Source organism: Podarcis bocagei (assembly GCF_964188305.1).
Source record: "Podarcis bocagei genome assembly, chromosome: 9".
Classification (NCBI taxonomy): domain Eukaryota; kingdom Metazoa; phylum Chordata; class Lepidosauria; order Squamata; family Lacertidae; genus Podarcis; species Podarcis bocagei.
This window is the reverse complement of record NC_138134.1, coordinates 6353538-6377685: the sequence shown is the minus strand read 5'-3', so window position 1 is coordinate 6377685 and position 24148 is coordinate 6353538. Positions and strand designations below refer to the sequence as shown.

The window sequence follows — 24148 nt, the reverse complement described above, 5'->3', positions numbered from 1 at the left end:
GCCGCGCTCGGTTGCTAAGGAAGGAGGGCGGTTGCTGGGGAGCGGCGGCGGCGGCGGCGGCCTCACCTCTTGGGGTTCCCATGGTGATGACAGGATGGCGAGCGGCAGCGGGCTGATTTGCCCCAGCGCTGGGGCCAGGTAAGGCGGCCGCCCTTGCTGCCACCCTCCGCCCTCCTCGCCACGTATCCCGGAGGGGAGGCGGCCGGCTCAGGCGTCGGCCTCGCTCCCCCCCCGTCCCCCTGGGTCGGGCTTGACCCCCCGGCTGCTTCAGCGCCGCCCGCCCTGACTGCGCCCCGTCCGCTTTTTGGCTGTTGCGCCTATTTGTTAGATTTAAGGGGAAGTCTCCGAATGGATGGGGTGGTTGTTCCCCATAAGGATTTGGGGAGGGTACGTAAACATCCCGAGGCGTTATTTTATTTTCCAGCCTCTCTTAAGGGCGAAAGTAAGTAAGCCTCGAAAATGAAAACGTGCGCCACTAACTCAGCGCGCAACTGGTCGCTCGGGAAGTTAAAAGCGTCCGGCCCCGGCGCGGAAAGCGGCCCAGCCGTCCCCCCTCCGCGCAGCCTCCGATTCCCCCCCCCCTTTCAGCGAAACGCGGAGATCCCCCGTGCTTTGAGAATCCGAACAGGGGAGCTGCATCAATTGCACGGGGAATTTCCAGATTTAAGGAGTGGGAAGTGTGCGGCAAGAGAAGGAGAAGGGGCGAGGACGAGGGGGAGTTAGGGGAGGCGCAAGCAGGGTTCACAGCCCCCCTTAAGCCGAGGGGTGGACACATGGGGGTAGCCAGGATTAATTTTAGGGGGCAGGCATTATTGGGGGGGGGGGCAGAACCCAGTTATCTGTGACACATTTGGTCAGTTAACTATTTTTATTTATTTGCTTGATTTAGGGGGGGTAACTGCCCCCCTGCACCCTCCTGGCTACACCCATGTGTAGACAAGCCCTTGCTTGCAGCCCTAACCAGGGCTGGCCCAATACATTTTGGCATTTGAGGTGAAACACAAAATGGTGCTCCCCTACTAATTCACATTAGGAACACGAAGGAATAAAGATCTACATTGTGATCTGCTGCCCTGAAGGTCTTGCTGCCAGAGGCCTCACTTTGCCTCATGGGTAACCTAATTTTCTCTTTGTATAATCCCAGTTTCCAACATTCTGCTGTGCCTGGATGGGATCAAACACCAGAATTCAGGATAGAAATATAAATGTGGGATCAGGCTAGATTCTTTTTGGTTGTTGCTGCCTGGGAGCAGCTTTAACCATTGGCCTAACAGTGTACCTCTTTTTGGCTCATTTTCTCCCATACATCTGGTGATAGCAATGCTGTTTTCTGTAGTGAATGGGCTTTTGCACTCTCAAAGGCATGCTGTGACAGTTTTGCCCGGCATTTCAAGGCTAGAATCCCACAGATCAGACAGAATTTAGATGCCACAGTTAGGCTTGTTCTAATAGATGTCCAGAGCAATTTCTAGTGCAGCTGTAATGGATCTGTTTCAGTTGTTATGGCCTCAGGATGTGCATAAGCTGCTTGAAGGAGCTTGGCTAGTTGATTGGTTGCTTGCTTAGTTGCTTGCTCACTCCCTGTCCTCCTTTGGATCTAGCTGAGAGGGAATGACTGGATGGATCCAGGAAGTGATTAATGTATCATTGTGGAAGAGTGGGGGGAGGTGCCTTGAAGGAGGCAGGGATGTGCCTTCTCCTCAAGCAGCCCTCCCTAGACCCAGAAGTGCTGAACAACTGTCACCAAGTTGCAAATATCATTTTCTTGGGAAAGGTGCTGACAAGGCTGGTGGCATGCAGGCTGCAGGCATGCTTATAGAAAAGTGATTAGAGAAGTTTCAGTCTGTCTTCAGGTGTGGTCATGACACTGAAACTTTTGTTGGGAATGGGATGGAGGAGTGTGACCATTCTGCATGCTTTCCTGTGGCTTTTGAAACCATTGACCACTGTATTTTCCTGGGGGAGCTCTGTGACTTAGGGTTTGGGGGCACTGCTCTATGTTGACAGAAATTGAGTGCTTAGGGGTTTGCTGAAAGCAGTAAATTTGATATAATTTGGATGCTTTCTTATGTAAACACAGGTGGTAATTTGATGCAACCTCTATTGGTTGCATCAAATCACTCTGTTCTAGAATTTAAGCAACTCACCTGAGATAGTATTATTTGGTTGTAGTATATTTATTTGCCATGCAAGTATGGTATTGCTGTATCCTGTTTGTATTGTTTGTTCTGTTCTATGTGTTATGTAAAAGCTTCAATGAAAATCAGAATTTCAAAAGTTGTGCATAATGGTGAAAACATTAGGTCTTAGATACTAGAACAAAAACTTTGGTTGTTCATCCTACATTTGCATTAGTATGTTTGTGCTTGTTTCTGGAGAAACATCAAAAGAATAAGAATAATTCTTAATATTTTTAAGCACGTGCTTTGCAATCTTACAGGGTAGGTTAATGTCATCTCCATATTGAATGTGGGGTTGGGGAGCAGAAGGAAAGTGGCTTAAGTAAGGTCGTGGCTAAGATGAAATTTGATCTAATACTGTTGAGGTTTGTACACTAATTACTGTATTTTATTTTTGCTGCTGGTGCTCAAACCCTGATGAAGGGTGGACTTAGAAACATAATTAATCAGTCAAAAATCTTATATATATGCTGCATATGTTGACAGATTTTGACTCTCTTTCCTGAACTATTTGTTACAACCACATTACTGCATGAACAGAAATGCTAATACTTCATTTCTCATCTTTCTCAGTGGCTTTGAGGATGAAGCTTTGAAACTTCGTCAGCTGAAACTGGAGAACCAGGTAATCAAAACCACAAGGCAGTGCCTGGCAGGTATTGTAGTAGTGAAAATGAGTAATTGATTATCTCATGAATTTGGATCTTGCAACAAGCTCATCTAGTTACACCATGTCTTTATTTTTGTAAATTCAGATAATTTGAGCAGGGTAAGGTAGAGTAAAATGTTTGCTTAAACTTGCATCATTAGTCAAAAGACTTTATTATATGGCTGTTTGTAAATTAAATAATTTATAGCCCCAGATGAAATTTATTTGTTTAAACTTGCATGATTAGTCGAAAGTACTTTAAAGTACTGCATTGGGCATTACATATAACATTGCAGGAATTCCTAAGATCTATTGCTGAGGCTAATAAATGAGCGTATTCCTTGACAGAGAGCTCTTCTGGAAAAGAAACAGAGGAAGAAGCGTCTTGAACCCTTGATGGTGCAGCCAAATCCAGAAGCAAAGTTGCATAAGGTGAAGCTCAAAGGGTCTGAGGAGCAGAGCCCTTTAGTAGGACCCCATGTGCCTGTTTGCAGTGATGTTCACCTCCATGGTGAGTGAAGTCTTTGTAATTATTAAACGCTCTTTTACTTTCAGTAATCCCCTGAAATAAGCACTATCAAATTCATGAGAAGTTGGCACTCTAAAATATTAAGTATTGTATTTACAGATGTGCTCGTCCATACTGTAGCAAAATGTATAGCTAACTATTTGTCACGGTTGAAATAGACATGTTGAAACAAACTAAGCTGCTATACAAAATGCAACTCTCCCTGGAGTTTACAGCAGGTGTTATGTGAGGAATTCCAATTGTATACAGTGGTACCTTGGTTTACGAACTTAATCGGTTCCGGAAATCCGTTCTTAAACCAAGGCGTGCTTTCCCATAGCAGCGGGGGACTCAATTTACAAATGGAACACACTCATCAGTAAGTGGAACATGTTCTTATTCCAAGGCAAACTTCACAAACCAAAACACCTACTTCTGGGTTTGCAGTGTTCTTAATCCAAGTTGTTCATAAACTAAGCTGTTCTTAAACCAAGGTACCACTGTATTCTGTTTAAAAAGCATTCAAAATGGTGCATCATCATTAGTGTTCTGTATCAATTTTTTTTTTTACTTCAAACAGTATGGCTGAAATTAAGTTATACAAACACCAGCCATTATTTGCTGTTGTGTCCATGTTTTCCATAGAATAATTGAATGTAGAATCAATAATTTTTGTAATCAAAGTATACAAATATGATAACAGTTGATGAATGATTCTTCTTCCCCTTACTACTTATATGCTATAGATAATGCTTCTCTGTTGACAGACAAGACAACAGAAGGGGGTAGAGGAACATATAGTAGATCGTACCAGTGTGCATCATGGACATCACACTGGACACATGGTTATGAGTGTAGTCAGGTAAGAGACATATATAGGCAAGTTATCTACACTGTAGGGCAAGGTGATATTTAGGGAGGGGATAATAATAATAATAATAATAATAATAATAATAATAATAATAATATAATGTATTTATACCCCACCCATCTGGCTGGGTTTCCCCAGCCACTCAGGGCGGGTCCCAACAGAATATTAAACAGAATAAAACTTAAAACATTTAAAACTTCCCTAGACAGGGCTACCTTCAGATGTTTTCTAAAAGTTGTATAGTTATTTATCTCCTTGACATCTGATGGGAGGGTGTTCCACAGGGCGGGCACCACCTCTCTGTAACCTCACTTCTTGCAGTGAGGGAAGTGCCAGAAGACCCTCGGAGCTGGACCTCAATGTCCAGGCTGAATGATGGGGGTGGAGACACTCCTTCAGGTATATTAGGCCGAAGCTATTAAATATAGCTTATATTTTATAACACAGCATATGGATCGCTCTTATCCAGTCATTGCTTGAGAAGTCATTGGTTCACAAATGTTGGTGGTTGTGTACTTTGGATAGCTTGAGTTCTGTTTGTTAGAGGACTATCTGGGCAAGATCAGTTGCCGTAACTTTAGGTGATTATGCATTCTAACAACATGGTTTCCTTTTGGAGATTCCAGTGCTCCAACAGGGAAGGTATGACAGGATGCAGTAACCTCTGGAAAGCATGGCAAGTAAGAAATATTTATGTTGTTGGTGGGCAGGGTTCAGTGAAGTTGAAGGGACTTAGAACATTTGTAATTGTATTCCTCTTTTGTCACCATGGTGGTAGAGCCAAGTGGCCATCTGGACTAGGGGAAACAAAGAGTGATGTATATTTAGTACAGTCAATAGACCAACAATAAAAAAGCATACAGTACACAAGAATCTTAGAGCAAAACCGTGCAGTGTAAAAACAATAATATAAAACTGCAGTACTCTTGAGTGCAAGCTCAGAGAACAATATTATGGGGTGATAGTATATAGTAAATCTAACTGAGGAACTATTGTGTGCTTTTGAATAACCTCCAAGTTTCCCAGAGAGATTTGACCCACTTGATTTTCCCTTTCAACTTTTTTTATACCACCCCCCACAGTTACTGGAAGTTTCCACTTTTGAAGTAAAATGTGACTGAGTTAGATTTTCATTGCAACTGCCTGTCCATGTATATTTCAGATTTGATGGTTTTATCAATGTGCATGATTTTTGAAGAGAGACAAAGAGCTCAATGTAAAGATTACAGAATAGATGATATCTTCTTAAAATAAATTTACATTTAAAAAAAACCAACCATGAATAGAACAGCACTTCTGAAACCTGTTTGAGACAACAAACTCAGAATCACAGAATTGTAGAGTTAGAAGGGACCCGCAAGAGTCATCTACTCCAATCCTCCACAATGCAGGAATCACAGCTAAAGAATCCCTGGCAGATGGCGATCCAAGCTCTATTTAAAAACTTCCAGTGAAATGAAATTACTGTGAAATAAACCAGAGAAGGAAGTTGAGGGAAGTCCAGGGGGAATGGGGGAATTTTGAAATTGTGAAAAATAATAATTGTTATGATGTAATTTTGGAAAAAATGGAAAATTGAATAAAATTTATATTTTTTTAAAAAAACTTCCAGTAGAGTCCACCACCTTCCAAGATAGTCTATTGAACAGTTCTTACTGTCAGAAAGTTCTTCCTAATGTTTAGTCAGAATCTCCCTCCTTGTAACATGAATCCATTGCTTTGGGTCCTACCCTCCGGAGCAAGCTTTATCTCTCTTTCATATGACAGGCCTTGAGATATTTGAAGATGGCTAACATATCTCCTCTCAGTCTCCTCTGTTCCAGACTAAATATACCCAGCTCCTTCAACTGTTCCTCATAAGGCTTCATTTCCAGACCCTTGATCATCTTGTTCACCCGCCTCTGCACATGTTCCAGCTTGTCAATATCCTTCTTAGATGCTGATGCCCAGAACTAGACACAGTTCTCTAGGTGTGGTCTGACCAAGGCAAAATAGGGCTAGACTATTGCTGCCCTTCATCACGACACTATACTTCTTTTGATGCAACCTACAATTGAATTAGGGACGTGGGTGGCGCTGTGGGTTAAACCACAGAGCCTGGGACTTGCAGATCAGAAGGTTGGCGGTTCGAATCCCCGCGACGGGGTGAGCTCCTGTTGCTCAGTCCCTGCTCCTGCCAACCTAGCAGTTCGAAAGCATGTCAAAGTGCAAGTAGATAAATAGGTACCGCTCCTTCCGTAAACGGCATTTCCATGTGATGCTCTGTTTCGCCAGAAGCAGCTTAGTCATGCTGGCCACATGACCTGGAAGCTGTCCACTGGCTCCCTCGGCCAATAATGCAAGATGAGCGCCGCAACCCCAGAGTCGGCCACGACTGGACCTAATGGTCAGGGGTCCCTTTACCTTTAACTTTATACAATTGAATTAGCCCTTTTGTTGCTGCATCACAATGTTGTCTCACATTAAGTTCATCTGCTCAATGACATTGAAGACTTTCAAGCATTTTGAGTTCTCTTTCATGGTCAGGCTGTTCAAGTGGTCACCAACAATATGGGTACCCTTTGTCTTCATCTACTGGTATATAGAAGATAGAACAAGGTTGAGGACCTTGCAGCCCTCACACTGCATTTGTGAAATGGGTGCATGCTCGGATGCATAGGTCTAATGGTGGCGCATCTTGCTAGCATCAAATCTGTGGCAGATGTTATTGCGCAGTTGCTTGTTCTCACAAGTGAGTACCTGCCCCCTGCGTGGTCTGTGGCATGCTTCACCCTTGGGATACACAATGTTTGGCAACCTCCAGGAACAGGCGCTGCTTCTCGATGAGATGTTTTCTGAAGCATTTTTTTAATTCTCTACACCCCCACCCCGTTTCTTTATGATCCCCTGAAAATTTGAAGCCTGTTGGGAGCCCTTATTCTCTTAATGGCTCAACCCCTATTTGCCAACTTTATACGGTAGCTTTCCTTATTGCCATCACCCCTGTAAGAAGGGTGAGTGAAGTGCTACAGTTGAACTGCTGTTGGAGATGTCCTTGGATATCTGGCAAACCCTTTCCTTCTATGTGGGCAGGACTGCAAGCTGTAAGAAAAATCATGGCTATTTCTCTGCTATGAAGGTCCTAGGAATTGGTTTCCAGTCTCCCTCCAGATCCTTCCCTGCTAGATTTCATCAACCATGAGCTCTACTCTGAACTGACTCAACCCCTAGTGCCTTCGGTTGTGCGCACATGCTCAAGGGAAGTCATGTTTTCCACAGCTTTTTCTCAGGGAATTCTCTGGGCAGAACTCTTGCTGCATCACTGTCTGATTGCAGGCCTCAGCACTACAGGGTTGACGTTTAAGCATAGGTGGAGACCTGTTTCAGACAGGTTGCAATGAGCTCTGTGGCCTTTTGGAGCACCTTTCTCACTTCCCTGGTTACTCAGCCTGTCATTCCACCCATATGTAGGGTTGTGCAGAGGCCACACTTACACAAAAGGCTGCTTACACATCACTGTGGTTCTTTAAAGTGATAGTGCATGCAGTTGCCCAACCCACCCTCCTTGCCCGCTGCAGGTCCTGTCATCCAGCTCTTGCTCTACTGCTGCTTCCTCTTGCTGCTGTCCTTCAGAAGTGGTTGGCAAGATAGGAGCCACATCCTTTTGAGTGTGCCCTGTAGGCGTGGGCTGCCCAACTAAACTCTTGTCTTCCTCTGGAAAAATTCTGAGTTTAGCTGCAGAACTAAACAAATGACCACTTGGCAAACCACAATTTTTCTAGAATACTCCAGTATGCTTCCATAATGGCATCTTGACTACTTGTGTAATTAGAAAATAACTGTACACCATATGCTTGAACAATGCATTTCACTCTGGTTTGTAGGCTTTGATGGTCCAGCTATCTTCCTGAAACCAGGGATTCAGGAGTTGGGGCCTAAACTCCAGATAATTTCACTTGGATCATCCTCAACAGAAGATGACAGTGAGCCAAAAAAGACTGAGGAAAGTACAATAGATAAAGCTTCCAATGTGAATCTGCAAGACATTCTGCAGAAACGAGGTAAGAAATTGATCTAAAGAGCTGGTTCATGAACACTAAGCCCAAGGTATGGCTTAGCACAAATGACTTTTCCCCCCAGAGAGGTGAGAGTTTATTATTTATGTTGTGAAGCACCCTGTGATCTTTGGGTGAAGAGTGGTGTACAAATTTAATAAATAATAACAAATAAATAATTATATTGTATCAAGCAAATATATAAATCCATGCACATTTAAGATGTTGTAAGGAGCAAGGCAAAAGGTTTTTTAAATTACACACAAAATGCAGTAGGTACTTACAGTGTAAGGAACAGTTATGCAATGACGGGTTGCTTCTCTCCCCACAGCATCTCCTTCAGGCTGCTCTTCTGCTGATGATGCCTATATCTGCTGCATGCTTAGGTTCCTTCCATACCCTAACTTCCAACATTACCAAAACTTCCTTAAAAAATTGCATGAACCATGATGGAAATAGAAGGGTTAAACAATTCATTGACAATGAAAGTGTGTTAGAATGTTGGGCAGGGAGAAGATGAATGTGTGACTACTGTATTTACTTTCAGTTTATGGCTCCAGCAGAGTAGTTCCCATTTTGTATTCAAATTCTGAAAATTTATTCTAAAACGCTCCCCAGCCCACTTCTCCACTTTCTCCCACTTATTTTACTTTCTCATTATGGAAAAGTTTGGTAGTAAGTGGGTTTGTTTGCCTCATAATGTAATATTTTTTACTGTCGATTTTTTAAAATGCCAATTTAGTAAAAGGGGTTTTACCAACAGTAAGTTCTTTCTGAGGCATATGTAAAAACCTCTTATTTGTAATTTGAACATTCTGGAACAGCAAAATTTGTTCCATCTACTGTATGTGACAGCCTTTCAAGTATTTGAAGATGACTATCACATTGCCTCTTAATTGTCTCTTTTCCAGACTAAACATACTTGACTCCTTCAGTCTCCCCACCCCCATACAACTTGGTCTCCAGGCCTCTCAGAACTGGATATGGTATTCTGAGGCCAGGACTGACCAAAGCAGAAGAAAGATTCTGTCTTGTGACCTGTTGATACATCCTGAAATTGCATTCATCTTTTTAGTTGCCACGTTATGCTGATGACTCATGTTTCACTTGTGGTCTGCTAAAACCCCTAAGATCTTTCTCATATTTTATGGAGGAAGTGGACTGTGTAGCAAATAAAAATACTGCATATAGATGATTAGAGAATTATGGAGTTAAATTGTTACTGACTCATAGCCTGTCTGGAAAAATAAGTTGGAAGGTGTTACAAATTAATTAGGGAAGTTTGGGATGGATTAGTCATGTTGCTATTTCATATATGATGAACCTATTGCAATTTAAATTTAGGGACAATAGTGGGAGATATATCTGCTACATGGTTCCTTTTACATTAACATTTTGTTCTGGCATTTTGATAGGTATCTCTGGCAGTATGAATTTTGATGAGGAAGATACCGAGGAAGAAGAAACCAAGGAACAGTCAGGATCTCCTTCGCCCTGTTTAGAATCTCAGAGGCCTGCTTCTGCAAACAGCCAGAAGTCTGCTATGGTATGCAGTCTATTCTCCCAGTGACAAATGTAAAAAAGAAAGCTTGTGACTGCTAGAGTCTGCATCAGCACCAACATTGCCAGATTCAACCTGTGAAGTCTTCCCAGACTCCTTACCCTCATGTTTTAAAATGGGACTTAACTGGAGACTTTACTTTATCTTGAATGCCATTATCATTATTGCTCTTATGTTTACTCCTGAAGTTGTTATTATTTGCAAGTCTTGCACTTTCCTCCTCTGCTCCTGTTCCCATGTTGAACCATTATAAATTCTGTAAGGTGCCTTGTTGACTGTCCCAGTACTAGACAATATACCTTTATTCTCCTTAAATTTGTGTGTTGTGGAAGCACTCTGACCTGACCTTGTTTTATCTTACAGGAAATGGGTGCTTCCTGCGTGGCACTTTCTCAGACAGATGCAGAGCTGGGAGAAGTGGGAAACCTGGAGGAGTTTGTACTACGCCCAGCTCCTCGTGGTATTACCGTGAAATGTCGAATTACTAGAGATAAGAAGGGAATGGATCGAGGCCTCTTTCCTACTTACTACATGCACCTAGAGCGGGATGACAACAGAAAGGTACTGTGTTTAACCAAATAATGTTGTAGTGAATGTATTGGGTGTACTGTAAAACCAAAAAAGTTCAACCTCCCCCCTGCAAGAATTAAAGCCATACAGAGTGTACGGTATATTTATTTTTACTTTTTTGTTTTCTGTATTGCTTACAAAGGACCTAAATTGTTCTCAACACTTATGCATTAGAAAGTTAAGAGAGTCCCTGCATGAAGGCTCACAATTTAATAGACACAATTTTTAAACGGGGCAAAGGGAATGAGAGGGAAGTGGGCAGCAAACATGGGAGCAAATGCTCCTTCGGTAGCCAGCTGATAGGGCCAAGCCGGTCTCCATGCCCTCATGATCTCCCTGCAAGACTGAGGGCACAGTTTGCCAGTGGCTCGCAGTGCCTTGTCTAGTGGCAGTGTCTGCCTCCATCTGGTTCTGCAGTCCTAGGGCAACCATCCAAATATTATTTATAAATGCTATCTAAATGACCAGCAAAAGTGATAAAACATTACAAAAAAGCACACACCTTTGTATTTAAGTGCACATACACATGATACATACTGAAAGAAATCAAGGTCCAGAGAGCTTATTTCCTAGTTGAAATAAATTCATCAACTGAACATGATACTTGTCAGCACTTCTCAGAATCTCAGTAGCAAGCTTGTCTGTTAGCATGATTTTCACTGGACGTTTCCTTGTATGAGAACCATCAAATTAGCACTCATAAAAATAATAGAGAGGTTGACTACAGTGGTACCTCAGGTTACATACGCTTCAGACTCCGCTAACCCAGAAATAGTACCTTGGGTTAAGAACTTTGCTTCAGGATGAGAACAGAAATCGCTCGGCGGCGGCAGCGGGAGGCCCCATTAACTAAAGTGGTACCTCAGGTTAAGAACAGTTTCAGGTTAAGAACGGACTTCCAGAACAAATTAAGTTCTTAACCTGAGGTACCACTGTATATCCTTCAAGAAACAAATAACAAATTCCCTGTTAATAAATAGCAACCAACAATGCTAACACAGACCTATCATAACAATAAAAAATAATAAATAAATTTCTAGTTAGCAGCAGTAACAAGTTTTCAAAGTTTTGCTGCTGGCATACATTGCACACGTCTCATAACTTATTAAGTTAGTTTGGTTCTCATTAAACCAGGGGCTCTCAGTCTTTGTACCTCCAGGGTCCCCTGGAGAGGGCTGTTACAAAAAGACAGCTGGTGGGGACAGAGCCAATCACAAAATGGTGGTGTGGGTTTTATGATCCCCAGATTCTGTGTTCTTTACAGAACCTGTTTCCCTCTCCTTGCAGTAAAAGTACAAGAAAAATGAATTAAACCAACCATATGCTGCCTTCTATGACACCCCAGATTAGCTGCCTCACCCTATCTAATGGTAGACCCCTTGCATCAGTTTGTTTTAACACAACACTGGAAATTCACAGTTATCCATTCATAGAATCATAGAATCATAGAGTTGGAAGAGACCACAAGGGCCATCGAGTCCAACCCCCTGCCAAGCAGGAAACACCATCAGAGCACTCCTGACATATGGTTGCCAAGCCTCTGCTTAAAGACCTCCAAAGAAGGAGACTCCACCACACTCCTTGGCAGCAAATTCCACTGTCAAACAGCTCTTACTGTCAGGAAGTTCTTCCTAATGTTTAGGTGGAATCTTCTTTCTTATAGTTTGGATCCATTGCTCCGTGTCCGCTTCTCTGGAGCAGCAGAAAACAACCTTTCTCCCTCCTCCATATGACATCCTTTTATATATTTGAACATGGCTATCATATCACCCCTTAACCTCCTCTTCTCCAGGCTAAATATGCCCAGCTCCCTTAGCCGTTCCTCATAAGGCATCGTCTCCAGGCCTTTGACCATTTTGGTTGCCCTCCTCTGGACACGTTCCAGTTTGTCAGTGTCCTTCTTGAACTGTGGTGCCCAGAACTGGACACAGTACTCCAGGTGAGGTCTGACCAGAGCAGAATACAGTGGCACTATTACTTCCCTTGATCTAGATGCTATACTCCTATTGATGCAGCCCAGAACTGCATTGGCTTTTTTAGCTGCCACGTCACACTGTTGGCTCATGTCAAGTTTGTGGTCAACCAAGACTCCTAGATCCTTTTCACATGTACTGCTCTCAAGCCAGGTGTCCCCCATCTTGTATTTGTTCCTCTCATTTTTTTTGCCCAAGTGCAATACTTTACATTTCTCCCTGTTAAAGTTCATCTTGTTTGTTTTGGCCCAGTTCTCTAATCTGTCAAGGTCGTTTTGAAGTGTGATCCTGTCCATTGTGTGGCTTTGTTCTTTAGGTAGTTTCAGTTTTTTTATATAAAAAGTCCAGTGAATAGTGTATTGTGCTGACAACTTCAGGAAGTGGGTGGGTGGTGTTTTTTAGAAACAAAACCCAAAGGACTTAAGCTGCTGACTGCTTTGCATCGACATTGACACTACAACCAGCCGAGTGAAGAGAGGAAGAAGACAGCCCAAGCTATTCTTTTATGTGGAAGCCCTTCCTGCTGTCAGAGCACTCCAGGCTAGGTTACCAGCAGCTGTTATCATCCCCCCCTCCAGGTAGACAGGCCAAGGCCTCCACCAGTTCCTGGACTCCGTGACTGAGTCACTTCCCTTGTTGATCCAAATCCTAGCTAGCTGCCTTTGCTTGTGTAGTTCCTTGAGCCGAAGAACAAGGAGGATTTTCATCAACAGGGTAGCTGCAACCTGCCTGACATCAGCATGGAGCAGGACAATCCATGATCCCTCACTATCTTCTCTTCATTGTCCTCGTCACCATTTCCCTCAGCCGCCACTGGAGCAGTCCTCCTGAAGGTTTTTCAACAGCTGCTGGCTTCAGGAACCACTAGAAACAGCATGTTCCCCAACGTCGGTATTACTAACATTTCCATCACCAGTGGCACCAGTCATGTGATTCAGCAGATGCGAACATCTACTTCCGTTCCCCCGTAGCACAAATTTTCAGTAATGACAAATTCTGCAGGAGCAGCAGGCAATAGTGAAGAGGAGATGACAAGGGATCGTGGCTTGTCCTCCTCCATAATGACCTCAGGGCTGGGCTAACAGAAGCAAGCAGCAGCTGAGGCTGGTGGGAGCTGTGTGATTGGTAAGGATGCTTGATGAGTCTAATCTGGCCACTTGCTGTCCTTCGCCTCCATTGTCTCCTTTCCCCCTTCCACTCATTTCAGGTTCTCCCTCTTCAGCTGCCACCTCCTCCTCTTCATCTAGTTCAGTTGTAGTGGGAAGAGGACAGAGGAGAAAGCCAGCTTGTACGAGGGTACATGCCCAGCCTTCCTGAAGGAAGGAGTGGGTAGGTAGACAGAGGCTGGGGACTGTCAAGCCCATCTCAAACTAGGGCATGGCCCACCATGTGAGAAGTGGTGCTCTAGAGAAATTGCTTTAAAATGCATAATTACTATGCTCTCTTGAAATATTCTCTCTCCCTTCACTCCTTACCTTCTTTAAAATGTTTATATGTCTAGATATTCCTTCTTGCGGGGAGAAAAAGGAAAAAGAGCAAAACATCGAATTACCTCATTTCAATTGATCCAACAGATCTGTCCAGGGAAGGAGAAAGCTTTATTGGAAAACTCAGGTGAGACTCTCAAAGTGATGTGACTTATACTGTGTTCATCTCGCCCCATACTGTCTAACTAGTAGCAGCTCTCCAAGGTCAGGCCTTTTTCATCCTTGCTACTTAAGATCTGTTTGAACCTAGAATCTTCCATACGAAAAGCTTTGTCACTGAGAGCTATGGCCCCTTCGCCAATGTTCAGAGAGGTAGTGGGGGCTTGCTATGACATGTTTTGTACCTTGCTTCCACAACAAAAAGCCTCAGCTGATCCCAATGTAGGCTGGATACTTTTGTGCTTTTCCTGTGTTGTGTGACTTTCTCTGTTATGGCTTTTTGTGGCATAATTCCTTGTATGGTGAGAATCATAACCTGGTGCTTAGGCAATACTGGGCTAGATGGATCAATTACGTATGTTCATGTATGTCAGGGGTGGGTAATGTGCAACCCTTCAGTCATTGCCGGGCTATAAATCCCATCACCCTTGAACTTTGGAAGTTGGGAGTCCAGGTTGATGTGACCCTGCAGATGTTGTAGTCAAGGATGATGGGAGTTGTAGTCCAACAGCAACATCCAGAGGGCCAAAAGATCTCCCAGTGGTGGCTGGTTCCCATGGGGGCCAGACACCACTGGTCTGGAGGCTAGGACCCAAATCAATGGCTTCAAGTTGCAAGAAAGGAGATTCTGACTAAACACTAGGAATAACTTTATGATGGTAAGAGCTGTTAAACAGTGAACTGGCCCAGCTCGGGAGGTTGTGGACTCTCCTTCCTTGGAGGTTTTTAAGCAGAGGTTGGACGGCCAGGGATGCTTTGGTTAAGATTCATGCATTGCAGCAGGCTGGACTAGATCACCTTTGGAGTCCTTTCCAACTCTACAATTCTATGATATAGCTGAAGAAGGGCACCGAAGACCAAAGCGCTCAGAATCCAGAAAAATGTGATGGTGGATTTGCATAGTTTTTTTCATTTCCTGGGCAAACTAAGGCAAGCTTTGGGGAAAGAGGATGATAAAATGTCAGATGTGTTTTAAGGAGAAAGGAAATTTTCCAACTCACTTGTATTCTCTAATCCTAGATCTAATCTTATGGGGACTAAATTTACTGTTTACGATCATGGGGTTAGTCCAGTCAAAGCACAGGGACTGGTGGAAAAAGCTCACACCCGGCATGAGCTGGCTGCAATCTGTTACGTAAGTAACTTACTACTGGGGGCAGAGTGAGGGAGAAGAATTGTCTTTGTTCATGCTAACCTGTATTGGAAGGACAAAAGAGAACCTGCAAGGTGCAGCCTTGACTTAGTCTACGCTTTAATCCTGACTGGTTTGAAAATTGAAGCATTCTAAAATGTATTTCACCCACAGATAATCTAGGAAACATTTATTGCTTTGTTCATAAATCTTCGTTGCAACAATTTTATCTGCCTTTCTACATGCAAGATGGCTATATGGCATAACTATTATAGAATGGTTGGATGTAGAGGAATGATGGGAGGAACCAGCTGGGGAATGGTGGTGGGATGACAGTGAGTGGTCATAGGGAGAACTGGGTGGAGGTCTTGGAAGCTGAAGAGGTGACAGGGCTTTGTGGGCGGGGGGAGTCTGTGGCAGAGAGAAGTCCAGAACTGGACAGAAGCTGAAGCAGAAGAGAAGGGAGGCCAAGAGGCAGAGATGAGTCTGGCTGCTGAAGAGACATGAGTGTCTCTCCCTCCTTCTGCAACAAGCTCCCCTTCCCTCCTGGATCTCCCAGAACTAGGAGAGGCATGAAGAGGGAGGGCGGAGGAGAAGTTAGCTTCACACAGGCACAATCTCAAGATTGCTTGGGGAAAACCCTGAAGAGGAGAGAACTTAGGCAGCTGTGGGGAGATGAGGACCTTCAGTCTCAGCAGCTGCCTCATGGGGGCAAGGCCTGCCAGAGATGAGTTGCTGTCCTCATGAGGCCTGACGCTCATGTGCAGATTGTGTTTTTGCTAATAAAGAGTTAACTCCAACTTGCTCAGTGGGGTTTACCACTGGCTCACTCCTGTCACAAAATTAGTTAAGAAAAAGATGCATAATTATTTATTATAATAAAGTAATTTTCATAGTTACAATTACTGCAATAATACATCTCTGGTAGGATTTATGCAGTATATTTCAACATGTGCTAAGCCTATTTCATTTCCCCCCCCAATTTTTTTATTAAGTTTCACAAAATTATATACACACAAAGCACACAAACAAACATAAATCATATCCTTATTAAAATTACACTTATTGACATTGTTAAGTGACTTCCTCGCTTCCCCTTGGTTGAATTTCCATGCATATCCTTATAACGGCTTTCCAAACATGCTAAGCCTATTTCAACACAAAGGTCACCAGTGGCCTAATCAGAAAAAATAATATGACAAATCTGTTAAAAAATAATAAAATTAAACATTAACAGGGTCGGCACTTCTGTAATAAAAGCAACTATACATTTAAAAAACCAAGCTAATACTCACCAATAAGCTTTGACACCAGCATATAAAACTTCAGAGGAAGAGGGCCAAACTTGCCAAATCTACATTGTTAACAACTGTTCTGAATAAATGGACTATTTTTCAATCGTCACTAATGAAAATTATATGAACTTCTACCTTCACAAATCCCAGACCTCAAAATTGACCTGCTCAAGATTTAAAAAAAAAAAGCTTTGCTACAAAGTTGACCTTGCACCTGCAATTAACTCATCCATGGGGTGATGAGTGCTCATGAAGGAAATTAGCCCATTCTCAGGTCCAGGTACTAAAACAAGGTAGATAAGATCACACAGAAGGCAGAGGTGAGTAATGGGAGTGAGACACACTAGCTACTTGCTGTGGAGTATAAGGAACTGGAGCAAACCTTTGGACTAGTTGCTGTGTTGAGATTCACTGCTAGGCTTGGATACTTCAGTGGGAAAGGGGTAAGGTTAAAATAGTACTTTTGCCTGCCAAAATGGTGGCAGGATCCTGGCTTTTAAGTAGAACAGCTGGTTTTCTGACCCCAAGGCAACACAAAATTCCACAGCTGTAGGTTCCCTGCATTTTTGTGAACCCATTAAATCTTGGTTCAGAAATAGAAATAGGCAAGCTATTTTTACTCATGTGGGTAAAAATAATGGTGTGCACTCGGGGACACTGTTAGGCGTGAGGACTGAGCCTACCCCTTCATCTCCATCACTCCATCCTGCTTTGTTTCTTTCTGGGCAATGCTAGAGTGAAGTGGAATGTTGGGAACTGGTTTGCCTTTTCCAAGCAAGCATGGCCAGTGTATTTGTCAGACACCATTCTAATCCAATAAAATTTGTATATTTAAGGTCAGTCTTCTCCTCCTAAAATTTCTACCTCCTTTTTTCAACAGGAAACCAACGTGCTCGGATTCAAGGGACCCAGGAAAATGTCAGTCATTATTCCAGGAATGAATCTCAATCATCAACGGATTCCAATCAGGCCACGAAATGCAAGTTTCTAATTGGGTCATATTCACACTACAGTGAGAAAATGGAGTTTCAGATTTTAGTGATGATAGGAGCAGTCAACAGGCATGCCTTTGAATAACTGAATATTATGCACTTTAGGACACTTTTCACTTAAAAGAATTATACTATTCCCCTTAAGAGTTCTGACAGTGTAGTAGAGACGTGTGTGTAGCTTATTCTTGAATCCATAATATTCAGCTAGGTTGTCATAGCCTCTGTTGAATCTTGAGTGTTGTTGCCCATCTGTGGAAGAGCACTTCAGCTGAAAGAGGGAGAGTAGCCACAGTATATAAGAGCATGTTCGCAAGTTATATGTTCTGTTTACATGATGCAAGAAAGAGTGATCTTCAGATTTTCTAAACATAAGCTCATTTGGAGTGGAAGGGTAACAGCCTTGGGAACGGGAAGGAATAAGAAGTCTCCTAGAAGACAGCTACACATTTTGCTTTGTAACTTTTTTCTAGGAGAGCTTAGAGACTTGTTTTGAAAAGCTATTTAAATTTATTGAAAATTGAGTTTGTTCTATATTTGAATGAGAAATAGAATGAAAATGTTGCCATTTTCATTTGCATGTGTGCCTGCGATGGTGAGTAGGAATAAAAAAAAAAAATGAAGTCAGGACTGTGAAGTTGAAGAGCTATCAGCAGTTTTGTAGACCTGGTCTGATGGAAAGGGGATGGGAAAGGAAACCTGAGGTCTTGTTTTCTTGCTTATTCTGTTGCACAGGAGCATGAGAGTTTGCTGTCAAAATGGCAAAATAAAAACATGGAGAACCTAATTGAATTGCACAACAAAGCTCCAGTATGGAATGATGACACCCAGTCATATGTCTTGAACTTCCATGGGAGAGTCACCCAGGCCTCCGTGAAGAACTTCCAGATCGTCCATGAAAATGACCGTAAGTCTTAAGACATTAATAGCTACAGCAGAAGTTGGAGGGCTAGACTCTCAGTCCAGAACATTGGAAGGTTCAGGGCTGGGAATGCATCCAGAATCTTTCACTAAAGATTGCTGAGTTTGATGGAGAGAAGACAAATCCTAGAAGTCACATGTTGCTTTCAAAAATCCTTTTGCTAGCACCACTGCCATGCTGAATAGGTAGATCTCTGCACCGGCGCCCCTCCCCGTCCCTCTAAGCCCCCTTCTCTTGTGCCAATGTTTTTTTTCCAGAAGTCTTACATGCCAAAACATATGTTGCTCACCCAACTTAAACACTCCTTTCATCCAAGTCTTGCACTTTTAATTGGCTGCAAGCCATTGTTACCATCATCTGTTGCTGCTTGAATACATTTGAACAGAATGGGGAGATGCTGGAATATTAATGGCCCCAATTTTACAGTGGTACCTCTGGTTGTTGACTTAATTCGTTCCGGAGGTCTGTTCTTAACCTGAAAGTGTTCTTATCCTGAGGCACGGTTTCGCTAATGGGGCCTCCCGCTGCGCGTGCACCTCCAGCACACTATTTCCGTTTTCATCCTGGGGCAAAGTTCGCAACCAGGAGCAGCTACTTGTGAGTTAGCGGAGCTCGTAAACCTGAAGCGTTCGTAACCAGAAGTGTTCATAACCAGAGGTACCACTGTAGTTGTTTTCAATAGAAATCTTTAAAATATATTTTTATATCAACCTGTATTTTATTAAATTTAGCCTCACAAAGGAGCTGAGGGTGGCAAATACAAAGGTAGGGAAACAATACAATTAAAAATAAAGAACGTTTATTTATTTAAAAAAACATGTAAAACAGTCACATACATTCAGTGCTTTTAAGTATTCAAATGCCATGTTATAGTGTGTTGCTGTCCATTTAGAAAGGGTAGAGTGGGTTTAGTTTGAGGTTTTATATTTTAGGATTTCAATTGAGGAGTTTTATTCACTAAAGAAGGGAGTACCAATGATCCATGTTGGGGTTATCAGAAATTAGGCTGGGAATATCCTAGTCTTTCTGCCTTCCAGGCAATAAGACTAGGAATACAGTCCACCTATTTACACTGGCCCTGCCAAGTCTGCAAAGAAAACGGTAAGGCTACTTTCTGCCTCTTTTCTGACTGAGGGCCCACCCATTCTGGCCTTGAGGCCTAGCAACTGACTCCACCAGCCCAATATTAGGCTAACTAATCTGGGCAGCACTGGCTTTCTGCAGAGGTACACGGGGAGATTCACCTTGTCTTCTCCAGATCTCTCATACATAATGGCCAGCTCCATGAGGTTATCATGAGGTGATGGGCATTGCACCAAATTGAAGCATGCAATACCAGTCATTTGTGTACCATCTGCCTGCCCTGCTCCGTTGTCTAGCCCTCAGGATGCCTGATAAGATGTTCTGTCAGCTTTGACATAATGGCCAGGAAGGACCATCATTCTGCTATGAGGCAAAAAGGTTCCTTTTGGGCTTAAAAAATATAGGAATGGTGTCTTGAAAATAAGGAAGTGTGGGCCCGAACCAATTGTGAGAAACAATATCTGCCTCAGGGTTTGATATGTGCAGATTGGGCAAATAGCAGGTAGGGAATTGCTACGGATAAATGTGATGATTCCATTCATATGATGCAGCTAGATTATGATTTCTTTCCCTTTTTCCCTTTCTCTAGTTGACTACATTGTAATGCAATTTGGCCGTGTGGCAGAAGATGTGTTCACCTTGGACTTTAACTACCCCCTGTGCGCCCTTCAGGCATTTGCCGTTGGACTCTCCAGTTTTGATAGCAAACTGGCATGTGAATGACAGATGTAGTACAACAAGACCGCTTCTTGTTTTTCTTCCTGTGCTAACATCTGAGAAGAAAATTGTACTTGATAATCCTGGGCTGTGTGGGGCAGAAACTAACAGCTAAAATGTCCCTTGTGCTTACCTAGAAGGAAAATGGAGCCCTGATGGCTGACTACATAGAATGCTGTCTTTCTAAGATATGTTCATTCTTGGAGAAGAATAAGGAAAACGTAATCCTGAGAGGGAGGCTTTTTAGAAAAGAGCCCTGCTCCCCCCCCCCCCCCGAGCAGCTGAGCACCAGTGTCTAGGAATTCCTGTTGTTAGAATCACATTAATGAAATTTTGCTGCCTGTTTTCCTCATGAAATTACTCGTGTCCTTGATGCTAATGCCACTGATACATCTGTGCTCCTGTAACAAGAGATGTCTTGGGTGTCTTGCTGCTCTTGCTATTTGACAGTCCTGTTTTCCAGTAAAGTTGGTTGGTTTCCATGTGTTGCTCTGCCGCTTTGCATCTGCTGAAGAGTACTTGTTGTAGAGGTATGTTCTCCAATAAGGTGAAGTTTATTGATCAGCTTGAATAAGGCAAAATTCACCTTGTCAGTGTCTTTCCACAAGGTGATTTTCCACAAGTGAAGAGATGACATCCTTGACATGTCATGCTGATACCAGTAATTGACTGATTGACATGCCATGCTAGTTTCAAGAGCCATATAAGGATTTCTAATTTTCTTGTTTCATTCAGTGATAAGCCTTCTTTCTTTTTTTCATTATTAATTGATCTGTTTGTTTTTGAGAAATTATTTAAAAAACACAGCACTCCTGTTGGTAGGCAAGGAAAGCATTTTTTGTGTTAAAGGCAATCTTCCTTGTTTTATATGTAACTGTACATTCTAAATGTTCAGTTGGGTAAGATGTTTTTTGCTTTTTGGACATATTTGCTTGAATATGATCATTAAAAACTGACTAAGTGCATGTATATTCTAAGGCAGAAGGAAAGCTGCTATCTCTGCTAGATTAAGCCAAATCTTTATATTCCATGGTTGCCTACAGATTATTGGAACAGGTAAGGCATTAGTGCTTCTTGACCCAAGGGACCTTGATTGCATCTTGGCTCTCAGGGGATCCTTGGGCTAGCACCTTCTTAACTACAGTTCATAGAACTGTAGAGTTGGAAGGGGCCCTGAGGGTCATCTAGTCAAACCCTCTGCAATGCAGTTCATTGTGTATCTTGTAGAATTTCTTCTGTAAATTGCCTTCAGGTGTTATGCCCTGTATTTCCAAAGAACACTGACAGCTGAATAACCCCTGCTGTCTGAAGCTGCTCCTTCCCTTTCTGGTCACCAATTCTGGACTTTCATAGAATCGTAGAGTTGGAAGGGATGCCAGGAGTCATCTAGTCCAACCCCCTGCAATGTAGGAATCTCAGCTAAAGCATCCATGACAGATGGCCATCCAACCTCTGCTTGAAAACCTCCAAGGAAGGAGAGCCCACAACCTCCCGAGGGAGACCTTTTCATTAAAATGCAGTTGTGTCTGGTTTGTGTGCCATTAAAACCCTGTATTAGTAAATACCGTGTTGTCTTCTTTCAAAGCAATGCAGGTTTGCTGAAATGTTTTCTTATAGGTGGAATAAAAACCATTCATCATTATCAATTGTAAATTCTGCACTTTGCTGTAAGTGAACGATTACTCATCACTTTTAGAAAAAGCTGGTGAGTTGCAATTGCCTTCAAGGAAATCTTGCCACTAATAGCATTGTGCACTTGTGTAGAACTCAAGGAAGGGATGAGAGAGCCATTTCCCAAGAGATCCAGGGCCATGTTCCTCTTTTCCATCTTTATGCATCTTGTTTGTCCTTGGAAGCCCAAGACCCTGCAAGATGGCATTGGCTGCATTCTGTGCTGGTGAGTCTAGATTGTTGCGTCTCCTCAGATGTTTGACTAAAAGACAGGTCCCTTGGTTGTTTCCCCAACTGTGTCAGCTGTTAAAGAACATCACTTTTTTAAGGTTTTCACCTTTGTCCATACCACAGCTCAATAATGTTTTTCTGGTGCCAGAAATATTTTTTGTCTAGATGCACATGATCTTGCTACTTGCCTTTAGCCATTTGAATCTTTGGAATACAAACACTACAGACTTAAACTGGCTTAAACAGTCACTTCGTCTCCTCAAGAATTAGTTCTGTGGGTGAAATAGGAAGAATTATTATACAATCACTAAATAACAAAATTCTTCCTATAATGCATGACAATTAATTAGTATAAAAGTGATACAGGTATGTAGTTTCTGCTGTTTAATTTGGAGCACTTTAAAGTAAGAGACTGTCCCTACCACCACATAAAATGGGGCTGGCTTCATGTGGCCAAACTTGGCTCCTGTTTCTAGCAGTCAGACTTCTCTGACTTAACCCTGTTGTGATTTCATGCTGTAGTTTGCCTATGGAATTAGGCTACAATCCTAATTTTAAACAAAAATTCTGTGTACTTCCTTGCTTGGAAATCTCGTATGCTGGAATTGGCTGACTCGGATTTTAACCCAGCTGTGGATTTTTATTACATTTCTGTTTGAACAAGCAAAAGAATGCAAAGGGTAGGAATTTACACCTTGGTTGCTGTTGCAAATGTAGTGTTATGCTGCACTTTCAGTCCTCCTCTGCCTACATATACTGTAAATGCTTCTCTGCAAAATCAGTGCAGACTATCAAGAAATAAGGGATCTCTTATTGCTTTGGAACTGTATTTGTTTTGTAGAAGCCTCCACTATGCCTAATCCAAAACTGTATGGTATTGATTATATTTATATTTTTTGTATTCCAATAAAATAATTTATATATTTAAAAATGTGATACTGCTACCAGCATGTTTCTTTTGAATGTTTTGCACTGAGTTTTGTACTCTGATTACCACTGCATGCACCTATGACACTTGCCCCTGTGATCTTATTTTCGAAGCCTTCTCGGCCTTCCTAAACAGTTTCTAGCAACATTGAATGGGAGCCCAGTCACTACACAGACTTCTCTAGCAGCTCCCAGGTTTGGAATTCCTCTCTAGTGCAAGATGTCTCCTATAAAGATGCCCCCTATTATATCCAGCTTTTTATGCTCCCGATGACCCTCAACACCATCATTTTATAGGTCAACTGCCTGACTTACAAGAGGCTGCTTTAGGCCGTGTAGCCCCATTAGTGGGCAGTGTTCTAATAACTGATTTAAAAGACCCTCTTCAGAGAAGCTGCTGAATTGCAACTCATCACCAAACTTAAAACCATGGAGAGACCTGGTCTGAACAAAGACATTGGATTCTTATCTCATTATACATGACTAAGCCATTTTTCACCTTCTCACCCCTTGCCTTTTCCTGTAAGACCTATTGCAGTCGTTAAGAGTCGTCAGCAGGCTCATCTCAGCTATCTGCCAATCTCCCATTCCCACCACCCTTCTGAGTAATACCCCTCCCGACCTTCTCACTATATAGAAGGATCTGGCAACTTCTGTTTCAGTGTATCTGAAGAAGTGTGCATGCACACGAAAGCTCATACCAAGAACTAACTTAGTTGGTCTTTAAGGTGCTACTGGAAGGATTTTTTTTATTTTGCCTCTTGCATACTATCAGTCCAGGATACCTCAGGGACCACCTGACTCCATATAAGAACCCTGCTTGTGGTGCAGCGATGAAAACGCTAAGACATTTGCAAAGCTAAGCAGGGTCCGGTCTGGTTTCAAGTTGATCCTCGCGGGCAGCCCTTGTTCTGTCATGGGACCGTCCCCAGCTCAGCTTCCAGCAGAGACACCTCTGCCGGCATCGGGGAGCAGGAGGCCGGAGCAGCCGCTCGCAGGAGCGCCGTGGCCTCGCTCGCCCGGCGATCGCGGGGCGAGGGGCTCGAAGCAGCGGCCGCCTCTTGGCCCCTCCGGGCGCCCTCCGTCCCCGGCCAGTTCCCTCTCCCGGAGCCCCAGGGCGCCGCGCTCGGGGAGCGGGCGAAGCCTGCCAGGCGGGCGACGCGGGGCGGAGGGCGGCCGCGCGGCCTCG

The 24148-nt window shown here is 43.0% G+C and overlaps 1 protein-coding gene across 1 annotated transcript; it reads left to right on the top strand.

Annotated features, from left to right (window-relative positions):
• Window positions 1-22968, top strand: TULP3 (TUB like protein 3). The gene is made up of 11 exons (XM_081207829.1): window positions 1-138; window positions 2754-2805; window positions 3178-3340; window positions 8072-8248; window positions 9658-9788; window positions 10167-10364; window positions 13848-13960; window positions 15013-15127; window positions 17300-17398; window positions 18144-18315; window positions 20003-22968. Exons 1-11 carry the CDS (start codon window positions 95-97, stop codon window positions 20134-20136), a joined length of 1398 nt encoding a protein of 465 aa, XP_081063955.1. The 5' UTR covers window positions 1-94; the 3' UTR covers window positions 20137-22968.
• The last annotated feature ends 1180 nt before the right edge of the window (window positions 22969-24148 follow it).